Source organism: Oncorhynchus mykiss, chromosome 4 (genome assembly GCF_057628025.1).
Source record: "Oncorhynchus mykiss isolate SJ-2025 chromosome 4, ASM5762802v1, whole genome shotgun sequence".
Taxonomy (NCBI): domain Eukaryota; kingdom Metazoa; phylum Chordata; class Actinopteri; order Salmoniformes; family Salmonidae; genus Oncorhynchus; species Oncorhynchus mykiss.
Window position 1 is genome coordinate 83,495,747 of NC_143025.1, and position 13,436 is coordinate 83,509,182.

Sequence of the window (13,436 nt, forward strand, 5' to 3'; positions counted from 1 at the left end):
AACATCACGGCCTGCCCTGTCAGCCTCTCTCCCACAGCGGAGCTCCAGCATGGGGCCTCTGTTTGTGTATTTGTGTAATATATATTTGTCTCTGTGAAACTTGATCCACAGGAACTGGATGGGAATGAGATGCATTTCTAAGGGTATTTCGGAAAGGGCCTGGGGGGGCCATGAGCTTGGGCTTTGGGGTCTTTGGTTTCAAGGCCTCTGGAGCCACCTAGTAGAGAAATGCTAGACCACAGGAATTGTTCCAGTGTGACACTGTGTTAGGGATGGACTGTGGCCAAGTCATAACTTATCCCCAACATCACCAAAGTGGGTTATGTTTGGAGGGCTTCCTGTTGCTAGCCATGTTGCTCATTACCATGAGCAACTCATTTATAAGCCTACTATACAGCATACCATCAATTAAAGGCAAACAGTCTACACTATAGAAAATTATAATTAAACACCAACAAATCTAGTTGTTTCAACTAATTATTATTTAGTTCCATAGCCTTTGTGTTACCTGAACAACAACAAAAATCATTGGCCCAAACTTAGCTCTAACTTGAGAAAAGATTGGCAAAAGTTCTGTCAGTTTAAAATGTGTTCAACTTGTCTCATACTGTATGTTCATTGAACTGTAGCAATTATTATTTGGACATCTTAACTAATAAAGGCTGTGCAGCTGGTTACACACACAGTGCTTTCAACAGACAAGATTTTCAACTACATATTTGACACACGTTATTACATTGTGCATGTTCATTTATACAGTAACTATTATTCAACATGTCCTCACCTGGGATTTGAACTCACAACCTCTTGGTTAATGTCATTCCGATCTTCCTGCTACACCACCAAGTCTGTTTCAATTATCAGTCAATCATTGATTTGATTCACTTATTTAAGCAATTGTATTTTTTTTCTGTATAGTTGTCTAATGTTGGTGAGGAATATTACTAGCAGGAAGATCAGAATGCTGTGAACCAAGAGCTTGTAAATTCAAATCCCAGCTGAGGACATGTTGAATATGAACTACTGTAAAAAATAAACATGCACATGTTGAATATGAATTACTGTAAAAATGAACATGCACAATGTAATCCTGTGTCAAATATGGAAGTTGAAAATGTATGTTAAAAGCACTCTGTGTGTGTTTAAATAGTTCCACAGCCTTTTTAACATTTATTTTTCTAAGGTAAGATGCCCAAATCACAATTTCTAGTTGAATGAAAATACAATTTCAGCAAACACATCATTTTAAGTATACTGAAATCTGCCTACGTTTTCTCACATTGGATCTAAGTTTGGGCCAACTAAAAATGTTAAGTTCAGGTAACACTGACCTTGTTGAGAAAATTTTGTTGAAACGTGATTTTGTTTTTACAGTGTACTTCAATACAAATTGGATTTAAACAAGTACTCTGAAAACAAATATCATATCTCCTTAAAAATGTTTATCTATCTATCATGATGTTTTCCATATGTCCTGTAGAAAAAGAAAAGGAATGAATGTAAGATGTATGTTCCTGTGAACATGTCAACCTGAATACAAACATCAAGGAAGTTTACAAAATGTATCCCCCTGTATGAATGTTTCATAAATAATGTGATGTGTCCCCCTGTATGAATGTTTCATAAATAATGTGATGTGTCCCCCTGTATGAATGTTTCATAAATAATGTGATGTGTCCCCCTGTATGAATGTTTCATAAATAATGTGATGTGTCCCCCTGTATGAATGTTTGTTAAATAATGTGATGTGTCCCCCAGTATGAATGTTTCATAATGTGATGTGTCTCCCTGTATGAATGTTTGTTAAATAATGTGATGTGTCCCCCTGTATGAATGTTTCATGAATAATGTGATGTGTCCCCCTGTATGAATGTTTGTTAAATAATGTGATGTGTCCCCCTGTATGAATGTTTCATAAATAATGTGATGTGTCCCCCTGTATGAATGTTTCATAAATAATGTGATGTGTCCCCCTGTATTAATGTTTCATAAATAATGTGATGTGTTTCCCAGTATGAATGTTTGTTAAATAATGTGATGTGTCTCCCTGTATGAATGTTTGTTAAATAATGTGATGTGTCTCCCTGTATGAATGTTTGTTAAATAATGTGATGTGTCTTCACTCAAAATGAATCCATCTCAGGATTCAGTTTGCATTTAAAGTGACCTGCAATGCCTAGACAGAAATTATTTGCATTGTGTAGTAGGATATAAAATAAATAATTACCTCTCAGCATACTGTACTATCCCATCCCTACCTACCTCCCTTCGCAACTCCCTCCCCCTCTGTCTGTCAGAAGTGCTCCGCCTCAGCCTGTCCAAGTTGGGAATTGTCTTCCACTTTGCGGTCTTTGGCAGATAACTTACCAAACTAGGCCTGTCCGGTGTCAGAGCACCTCTCCTTCTGAATCATTCCTACCGCCTGGCTGCCTGTACAGGGGCTTGAAGCTGCTGGTAGAGAGATCCATAACCCCCCAGGTTCTCCTGTCTCTGTCACTCTAGTCTAGTATACAGCAGCTGCCCCAGAGGGGTAGCCCCACCAACACCTCCCCCACACACAAAGACAGAGAGAGACAGACACCACCACCACTCGGACCCCCAGCCACAGTTGAGAGCAGCAGGACACTGAAGGAAGAAAACAATAGGAAGACAGGTGCTCATTGCTAGGGTCTGTTTATTTTCAGAACCTCCACACAGGACCATACACACTGGTTTGAACAAACAAACACGTAATCACAGTTGCAGAAATAACTCAAGTCTTCTTTAAAGTAACATGTGGGTAGGTGAAGACCCCTGCGTATAGAAGTGATTTTTTTCTCATACCGCACAATCCGTTTCACGAAAGATCATTCATCAGGAGGAAATGCACCTGTTATGTGTCTGTAAGGCTTGAGGGGTGAGTCTCAGTAAAAGAGAGGGAAGGCGAGAGAGAGAAGAGAGAGATGGGCGAGAGAGAGAGACAAATGGGGGCAAAGATAAATAGAGGGGTTATATGGAGAGAGAGAGAGAAAGAGAGAGAGAAAGAAAGAGAGGAGAGAGAAATAGAAAGAGAGAGCGAGAGAGGAGAGAGAAAGAGATGGTGTGGTGACATGGCACCTCTATCTTCTCTGGTATGACCCCTCTGCCCCGCCAACGTTGATATAAGATTATAGATCTGGCACTGGCATGATGTTCTACATATCTCCCTGACATGCCTAGCTTGGGGCCAGAGCGGACTTTATACAGAGCACACTTAGGAATAAGAGGGTATTTATAGATGGATATACAGCAGTAGCCTTTACACCGTGTCAACAAGAAGTCCCCAACCAATCATGTTTTCCTTACATACTGTTTGTTAGGATGATGCTGTTTGTACCTTATTATTATCTCATGAATAGATAGCAATAGCAATAGCAATAGACCAACCATGCATTTGCCCATAATTTGGAAATTATTTCAAAATTAAAGGTAGTTTTGTTGCTTTAAAAATGTTCATGCACTGTGGAATATCCTTGTTGTGTCTCTCCGGTCTAAATGAAGGCCTTTGAAGACAGAATTCTGCTATGCGTGTACTTGACCTTAATTCTCTCCATACACTGGAAAATATTCATCTAAGAAAGGAAACAAACACAGTTGGTTACTTTGTGTATCCTGTTGAGGGACTAAATGCTTTCACTGTGAATTACTAAACTCCGACTAAAATGCCCCATTAATATTGCACCTTGGTGCAAGCTAAAATAGAACATCAACTATTCATATTTGTGTGCTTATGTCTGGCATCTTTGGGTGTTAACAGCCAGAACAGTTTGATGAAATCCTCAGACTTTCTGTATGGATTTAGAATACTGCAAGACACAGTATTGTTCTTTGAGGTTCCTCTGAGGAAAACGGTTGGATCAAACTACTGTATCTATTTCAGGGAGCTGAATGTAAGGAAATCTACTCGGAAGTGGTCCGTCCTCCTCCTTTCTGCACGACTCTAGGCTTTTTGTATCACATTCTCAATGGCGGACAGATCCCCAATAGAGACACCATTGTGTTTCTAACCAGAAAAGAATAAGCAGGTTATATTTCAGACACGGACATTGAGGAACTCAGTGTTGCTTATTAAGCAGCTTATTATCTATTAATTGTTTACATTTTTTATTTTAATTTGCAGAGTGTGTTGAGACTTTGTTAAATGCACTTTAAATAAATTGTGATTTGATTGTGCTATATTAGCCTAATTCCAGATCTGTTTATACGGTCTGGCATAACAACCACCAAAGGAGATGGCTATACAGCACAATCTGGGAACAGGCTAGTAAGATCTGACACATGTTGTTCATAATATGTCATCCAAAGATAAGCAGAATATGGACAGTGAAACTGTATGGTAAGATTGCCACTAAGCAACATTGAAATGTTGGGTAACTGAACACAGTGAAGGTCTGAAGTGTCCTCAATGCCAACTTTGTTTACTGAGCCCAGGCGTTGGGTGGAATTAATTGACATTGATGGAATCCTTAATGATGGCAGCAGATCAATCTCAGCTGTTTAATATGTGCAGGGAAGACAGCAGAGGGCTAGAGGGAGAGGTCATCTTCCTCCCTAAGGATTCCCAACGGATCTCTTTCCATGTCCTGAAACCAGGGTACAGTTACAGATCTGTATCTATCTAAATAAAACCATACCTTGATCAGATTAATATATATATATATTTACAGTAACACTAGCTGTGCAGTATCTTAAATACAATATATGAAATATAGTATATTAAATACAGTATATTAAATACAGTATCTGCAGGTTGTTTATGGTTGGTGAGTCTAAATAAGGGCTAGATTCAATCCGTATTGTGGGAGTTCAGTGTTATAGCGCATCTGTAGTGTTTACCGTGAATGCAGTCTTCACGAAGAAGGGAACATTGCCATTAAATTCCAATCGCGCTATAGAGCTGAACTTCCGCGATACAGATTGAATCGAGCCCTAAATGTCCAAATGTAGCTGGATACAGTGAGAGATGCATGAGGGTCGGATGGATCAGACTGAGGACAGGAAGAGGACGGACCCAGACTGAGGACAGGAGGAGGACGGACCCAGACTGAGGACAGGAGGAGGACGGATCAGACTGAGGACAGGAGGAGGACGGACCCAGACTGAGGACAGGAGGAAGACGGATCAGACTGAGGACAGGAGGAGGACGGACCCAGACAGAGGACCGGAGGAAGACGGATCAGACTGAGGACAGGAGGACAGACCAGACTGAGGACAGGAGGAGGATGAATCAGACTGAGGACAGGAGGAGGACAGACCAGACTGAGGACAGGAGGAGGACGGACAGGAGGAGGACGGATCAGACTGAGGGCAGGAGGAGGACGGACCCAGACAGAGGACCGGAGGAAGACGGATCAGACTGAGGACAGGAGGAGGATGAATCAGACTGAGGACAGGAGGAGGACAGACCCAGACAGAGGACCGGAGGAAGACGGATCAGACTGAGGACAGGAGGACAGACCAGACTGAGGACAGGAAGACAGACCAGACTGAGGACAGGAGGAGGATGAATCAGACTGAGGACAGGAGGAGGATGAATCAGACTGAGGACAGGAGGAGGACGGACCAGACTGAGGACGGACCAGACTGAGGACAGGAGGAGGACGGATCAGACTGAGGACAGGAGGAGGACGGATCAGACTGAGGGCAGGAGGAGGACGGACCCAGACAGAGGACCGGAGGAAGACGGATCAGACTGAGGACAGGAGGAGGACGGATCAGACTGAGGACAGGAGGAGGATGAATCAGACTGAGGACAGGAGGAGGACAGACCCAGACAGAGGACCGGAGGAAGACGGATCAGACTGAGGACAGGAGGACAGACCCAGACAGAGGACAGGAGGAGGATGAATCAGACTGAGGACAGGAGGAGGACGGATCAGACTGAGGACAGGAGGAGGACGGATCAGACTGAGGACAGGAGGAGGACGGACCAGACTGAGGACAGGAGGAGGATGAATCAGACTGAGGACAGGAGGAGGACGGATCAGACTGAGGAAAGGATGAGGACGGATCAGACTGAGGACAGGAGGAGGACGGATCAGACTGGGGACAGGAGGAGGACAGACCAGACTGAGGACAGGAGGAGGATGAATCAGACTGAGGACAGGAGGAGGACGGATCAGACTGAGGACAGGAAGAGGGCGGATCAGACTGAGGACAGGAGGAGGACGGATCAGACTGAGGACAGGAGGAGGACAGACCAGACTACAGACAGCAGTGTTTATACAATATAAGAGATGTCAAAACAAACAAAATTCTTACCTGCCATTCAGGTATAAGCTTAGATATATGAGTTTTTAGGCAACAAAGGAAAGCCTACACCTGTGCATAATCAATGCTTTATGAATATGGATATGCCTAAATTAATATCAAAGGCTAATACATTAATTTATGCAGATCTCACCACAACATGCAAAGCAGAGAAGTTGTTTTTTTCTGGAACTACTTATTCAAGTCTATTCTAACATGACTAATATGCAGAAACATTATTGATCACAAAACGTTGGTTTCAAGCTGTAGTTTACACTTGCAGACTATGATATCTCCTGCTGAGTCATCCTCAACATGTATCATAAACCCAGAACCTAAAGTAATTCCAGTAAGAGTTGGAACAAATTGTACTTTGGAAATGACACCATTCTGTACACAGTTGCTTGGAGACAGTGAAGTAACAAATATATGAACAATTTACATAAAGCAACCCATAAGAGATTAAAACCAAGCGTACAGTTTGATTATTTTTATTTCTTTAGTTAGCACATAGGAGAGGATTAAGAAACATAAAAAACGTAATCCTTACTTCATAGACTAATAGGATCATTCAGAATGAAATCTTCTTCTAAAGAAATGAAGTTTAATGCTGATGCGGTTTAAGAAGTTCACACAAGGGAATCATTACAAATGACTAGAACCACGAAGGGCATAGATTACTGTAAATTGAATGCCCATACTTAATACACATGTGTTTGCACACTAAAGGTTAGTCCTTTTTAAAATAAATGTTAGAAATGGACACTTCATAGGCTAGTTATTGTGCATCCAAAATACAGTAAAACAAACATCCTAAATCTGACATTTTATCCACATAGCAAAACCCATCTCAGTTATTTCTAACAGCTACCCCCTCTTCCTAACCCCCAACCATTTATCCCAGCCCTGAAGACCCGAGGCCAGCTGACAGATGCTCAGACAGAGAATGTGGGTGGGATTATGGGTAAAGCACTAGTGGCTGTCTGTTACATCATCTAGTCACATGACTTCCCCCAGTGTCAGAGGATAAGAAGAGGTCGATCTGGCTGCTATCGCCACAGTACCAACATTTACACCTAAAGAAAATACATATACAGAGTTCAGGGACTCAAGAAAAAACATCCACAGCTCAATGTTGCCATGATGTTCTTACTGCAGTAAAATAGCACTGTTAGAGAGTGATAATGTAATGTGTGAGGAAGGGAGAGTCTCGTACCAGACTAGAAACCCTAGTAACTATGGCCTTACGATCTATCCCATTCTGGGTATTGGACAGCTGCTCTCACCATAGGAAGTCACAGCTCTGTTCATTTTGATGTTAATAGCCTCTCGGGCAGCATCTTTTGCAGATCTGGTGTGTGGGTGTGTTTGTAATGTACACTGAACAAAAATATAAACACAACATGTAAAGTGTTGGTCCCTTGTTTCATGAGCTGAAATAAAAGATCACAGAAATGTTCCAAATGAACAAAAAACGTATTTTTCTCAAATTGTGTACACAAATTTGCTTACATCTGTGTTAGTGAGCATTTCTCCTTTGCCAAGATAATGCATTCACCTGACTGGTGTGGCATATCATGAAGCTGATTAAACAGCATGACTATTACACAGGTGCACCTTGTGCTGGGAAAAATAAAATGCCACTCTACAATGTACAGTTTGTCACACAACACAATGCCACAGATGTCTTCAATTTTGAGGTAGCGTACAATTGGCATGCTGACTACAGGAATGTTCACCAGAGCTGTTGCCAGATAATTTAATGTTAATTTATCTACCATAAGCCGCCTCCAAAGCCATTTTAGAGAATTTGGCAGTACGTCCAACCGGACTCACAACCGCAGACCACATGTATGGCGTCGTGGGGCCGAGCGGTTTGCTGATGTCAAAATTGTGAACAGAGTGCCCCATGGTGACGGTGGGGTTATGGTATGGGCAGGCATAAGCTACAGACAACGAACACAAATGCATTTTATCAATGGCAATTTAAATGCACAAAGATACCTTGATGAAATCCTGAGGCCCATTGTCGTGCCATTCATCCACCGGCATCCCCTCATGTTTCATCGTGATAATGCACAGCCCAATGTCGCAAGGATCTGTACACCATTCCGGGAAGCTGAAAATGTCCCAGTTCTTCCATGAATACTCAGACATGGCACATGTTGAGCATGTTTGGGATGCTCTGGATCAACGTGTACGACAGCGTGTTCCAGACGCCATCTGTCAAGCATGGTGGAGGCAATGTGTTTGTCTGGGGGTGCTTTGGTGGTGGTAAAGTGGGAGATTTGTACAGGGTAAAAGGGATCTTGAAGAAGGAAGGCTATCACTCCATTTTGCAACGCCATGCCATACCCTGTGGATGGCACTTACTTGGAGCCAATTTCCTCCTACAACAGGACGATGACCCAAAGCACAGCTCCAAACTATGCAATAACTATTTATGGAAGAAGCAGTCAGCTGGTATTCTGTCTACAATGGAGTGGCCAGTAGAGTCACTGGATCTCAACCCTATTGAGCTGTTGTGGGAGCAGCTTGACCGTATAGTATGTAAGAAGTGCCTATCAAGCCAATCCAACTTTTGGGAGGTGCTTCAGGAAGCATGGGGTGAAATCTCTTCAGATTACCTCAACAAACTGACAACTAGAATGCCAAAGGTATGCAAGGTTGTAATTGCTGCAAATTGAGGATTCTTTGATGAATGCAAAGTTTGAAGGAAACAATTATTATTTCAATTGTAAATAATGACTTATAACCTTGTCAATGTCTTGACTATATTTCCTATTCATTTTGCAACTCATGTCATGTATGTTTTCATGGAAAACAAGGACATTTCTAAGTGATCCCAAACTTTGTAATGGTAGCGTATGTTTCTATTTGATTTATTTCACCTTTATTTAACCAGGTAGGCAAGTTGAGAACAAGTTCTCATTTACAACTGCGACCTGGCCAAGATAAAGCAAAGCAGTGCGACAAAAACAACACAGAGTTACACATGGAGTAAACAAACGTACAGTCAATAATACAGTAGAAAAATATATATACACTGTGTGCAAATGAGGTGGGATAAGAGAGGTAAGGCAATAAATAGGCCTTGGTGGAGAAGTAATTACAATATAGCAATTAAAACACTGGAATGGTAGGATGTGCAGAAGATGAATGTGCAAGTTGAGATACTGGGGTGCAAAGGAGCAAGATAAATAAATAAATACAGTATGGGGATGAGGTAGATTGGATGGGCTATTTACGGATGAGCTATGTACAGGTGCAGTGATCTGTGTTGCTGCTGACAGCTGGTATGTAAATGTCATATTTCAGTATTTTTTGTTAAAAAAAAAATTGCAAACATGTCTAAAAACCTGTTTTTGCTTTGTCATTATGGGGTCCTACATGAAGAGGAATCACTACCAACAGTCAACTGCATGGCCTACACAAGCCCTCAACCATGCTCTCCTTATCACATATTAGTCACAGTGAGTGACAAACACTCAGACACACACACACACACACACACACACACACATTAGAAGGGAGTCTTACATTTACTGAACACCAAAGTCATTGTTCTTAATAGAAGGCATTGTTAAAATCCATGGCATGCTCAAGTCTATAAGAGGGAATGACGTCTGCTGCTGAAAACTTAGCCAGCAAATAACATTATTCTTCATGTCAACTCACTGTGCCGTGTAGAAAATAGAGGGAATAACTCCAGACATCTTCACACCCTCAAACTTCACAGCTGTCTGTCCGCGCGGGTCCCCTTCCATACATGGGCGTTCAGGAGTCAACGCGCGAGCCTCAGCGCCCTTCCACTCCACTCATAACAGGGCCTGGCATCCAAATAAGGAGAAAGAGGCCGCCGGGCGTAGTGGCGCTTGTAGAGTAGACCTATAAATTGGGTTCTGCCCTCACCACACCACCGCTGCTCATTCAGAGGAACAGGATACTCGGTACTTATTTGGTGAGTATCTGACAACTTGTCATTATTCAAATACGGGAAACAGAGAGTTCTATTTACTAGTCTGTTTTCCATCAGGTTCGGACGAAAAAGCGAAATTGATGATGAATCATATGGAATATTAATCTGCAGTTCATTATTATTATTGTTAGATTAATAATACATTATTTGACATTGTGGTGCTCGCTATAGGGTTTTAAAAGAGATAAATCATTACTCAAAATAAGTTTGTTAGACTTGTGTGGCCTGTGTGCTGTAGCATATACTGTACAACGTTAGCCTGCCAGTGTTTCCCGGGGCCACAACAAAAAGATGTAGGCTACTGTTGGGGCTACTCGATGACCGGAGTTATGAAACGCTTTTGTATTATGACCTGTAGCCTATACTACTTAGCCTAATGTGCGTTTTATCACAACAGAATCCCAGCTGACATCATGTGTGACGACGACGAGACTACCGCCCTTGTGTGCGACAACGGCTCGGGTCTGGTGAAGGCTGGCTTTGCCGGAGATGACGCACCTCGCGCAGTGTTCCCCTCCATCGTTGGTCGCCCCCGTCATCAGGTAAACTTCCCAGCATGAAAATCAACGAAACATTTGAGGATACATCATACATCCATCAAATTGGGCGTTTTTCCAGACTTAATTGTCTATACATTATGCATTACTCTTGATTATCTGCTCCCGGTTTTATTTGACCTAACCAGGGGTATTCAACTCTTACCCTAAAAAGTCCGGATTTCTGTTCTACCTGATAATGAATTGCAACCACCTGGTGTCCCAGGTCTAAATCATTCCTTGATTAGAAGGCAACAATGAAAAAAGACAGTGGAACAGGCTTCAAGGTCCAGAGTTGCGTTTGAGGGCACTAGACCATTGAATTGTGAAAGAAAGACACAAAGAAAGAAAAATAATGAATACATGAATGAATGTCCTATGCTATTGTAGCTTACAACTATCTGACCCTGTGTTTGACTTTGAGGAATTGTGTTTTGACTAGGTTTGCTTCCTTTCTTCCCCTGTAGGGCGTGATGGTAGGCATGGGACAGAAGGACTCCTACGTGGGAGATGAGGCCCAGAGCAAGAGAGGTATCCTGACCCTCAAGTACCCCATCGAGCACGGCATCATCACCAACTGGGACGACATGGAGAAGATCTGGCACCACACCTTCTACAATGAGCTGCGTGTGGCTCCTGAGGAGCACCCCACCCTGCTCACTGAGGCCCCCCTCAACCCCAAGGCCAACAGGGAGAAGATGACCCAGATCATGTTTGAGACCTTCAACGTCCCCGCCATGTACGTGGCCATCCAGGCCGTGCTGTCCCTGTACGCCTCCGGTCGTACCACTGGTGAGAAACGAGCAGAGGAGAAAGACTCCATACATTAACATACAATTCAGATCCAGTGCATTATTGTGTCTCATGCAACCTTTCATTACATGAATCGTAGTTTACACCATTAAGATAAACATGAAGCTGTTCTATTCTATTTCCATGGCTTACATAGTATTCTACCTCATGTTCTAGGTATTGTTCTGGACTCTGGTGATGGTGTGACCCACAACGTGCCCATCTATGAGGGTTATGCTCTGCCCCACGCCATCATGCGTCTGGATCTGGCGGGTCGCGACCTCACTGACTACCTGATGAAGATCCTGACAGAGCGTGGCTACTCCTTCGTTACCACTGGTGAGTCCATCATTCCTGAGAATAAACGTATTTGCTATGTTTGATATTAAATGGTACGGTCATAATTCGTTGTCCACCTTCTCGACCAAACTGCAAAACTTATCTTCTATTGTAACAGCCGAGCGTGAGATCGTGCGTGACATCAAGGAGAAGCTGTGCTACGTGGCCCTGGACTTTGAGAATGAGATGGCCACCGCTGCCTCCTCCTCCTCTCTGGAGAAGAGCTATGAACTGCCTGACGGTCAGGTCATCACCATCGGCAACGAGCGTTTCCGCTGTCCTGAGACCCTCTTCCAGCCTTCCTTCATCGGTAGGTATCTTAGAAGCATCGTGCAGCTCACTATCCAATCAAACCCATTTTTTTTTACCTCTTTAGGAGACAAGAAAATATTCCCTGTGTGATCTTATATAGCCTTTATAGCAGCTACATAAGCCATTATACTAACTACTGCCAAACATACTGTATGTTTAAATTGAAGCAATGAGGGAGCTGTCCATTTCAGCACCAATTAGGCCTACATGGGTGACTTCTCAACCAGAGCATTCGCTTACAACTTGTTCTCTTCTATCTCACCAGGCATGGAGTCTGCTGGTATTCATGAGACCACCTATAACAGCATCATGAAGTGCGACATTGACATCCGTAAGGACTTGTACGCCAACAACGTCCTGTCAGGAGGTACCACCATGTACCCTGGTATTGCTGACCGTATGCAGAAGGAGATCACCGCCCTGGCCCCCAGCACTATGAAAATCAAGGTCAATATTATTCTCACTGAAGTCCACAAACTGAACACCTAAGACCAACCTGACCACAATCTCTGTGTGAGCCTACTAATGACCAATCACAGACTACTAATGACCAATCACAGCCTTCTAATGACCAATCACAGCCTTCTAATGACCAATCACAGCCTACTAATGACAGCCTACTAATGACCAATCACAGCCTTCTAATGACCAATCACAGTATACACCTATATTCTCCTTATAATGCATTATATGCTAATTTTGAACAAACAATGAACTGTATGGTGCATTATAAAGCAGTCCATATTGAGAGGACTTTTGCTTATCGGTTTTCCTCTTTCCCCTTCTCTAGATCATCGCTCCCCCCGAGCGTAAGTACTCGGTCTGGATCGGCGGCTCCATCCTGGCCTCTCTCTCCACCTTCCAGCAGATGTGGATCAGTAAGCAGGAGTACGACGAGGCAGGCCCCTCCATCGTCCACAGGAAGTGCTTCTAAGCTCCCACTTGCCCATCGCTCCCCCCAGAGACAGTCAGACGACCACGGATGAAAAATCTGTTTACATTACCTCCGCCTATGGATATGTTGTTTATGACCCATATGCAAGTTACAAATCCAGACAGGCCCCTGTTTTATGTTTTGTCAATAATGTACAGTTTGTTTACACCCAAGTGTAATATGTAGATATTTATTTGCTTTATAAAAAGACTGGGATCTTGTATAATACCGCACTTTGTCATCTCGTCAATCATCTGCATATTGGTATTTGTTGTAT

General features: G+C 42.9%; 1 protein-coding gene across 1 annotated transcript; it reads left to right on the forward strand.

Moving 5' to 3' along the window:
• The first annotated feature begins 9,797 nt into the window (after positions 1 to 9,797).
• Positions 9,798 to 13,389, forward strand: LOC110522536 (actin, alpha cardiac muscle 1). The gene is made up of 7 exons (XM_021600985.3): positions 9,798 to 10,228; positions 10,644 to 10,788; positions 11,250 to 11,574; positions 11,752 to 11,913; positions 12,032 to 12,223; positions 12,491 to 12,672; positions 13,016 to 13,389. Exons 2-7 carry the CDS (start codon positions 10,660 to 10,662, stop codon positions 13,157 to 13,159), a joined length of 1,134 nt encoding a protein of 377 aa, XP_021456660.1. The 5' UTR covers positions 9,798 to 10,228; positions 10,644 to 10,659; the 3' UTR covers positions 13,160 to 13,389.
• Positions 13,390 to 13,436: the final 47 nt, after the last annotated feature.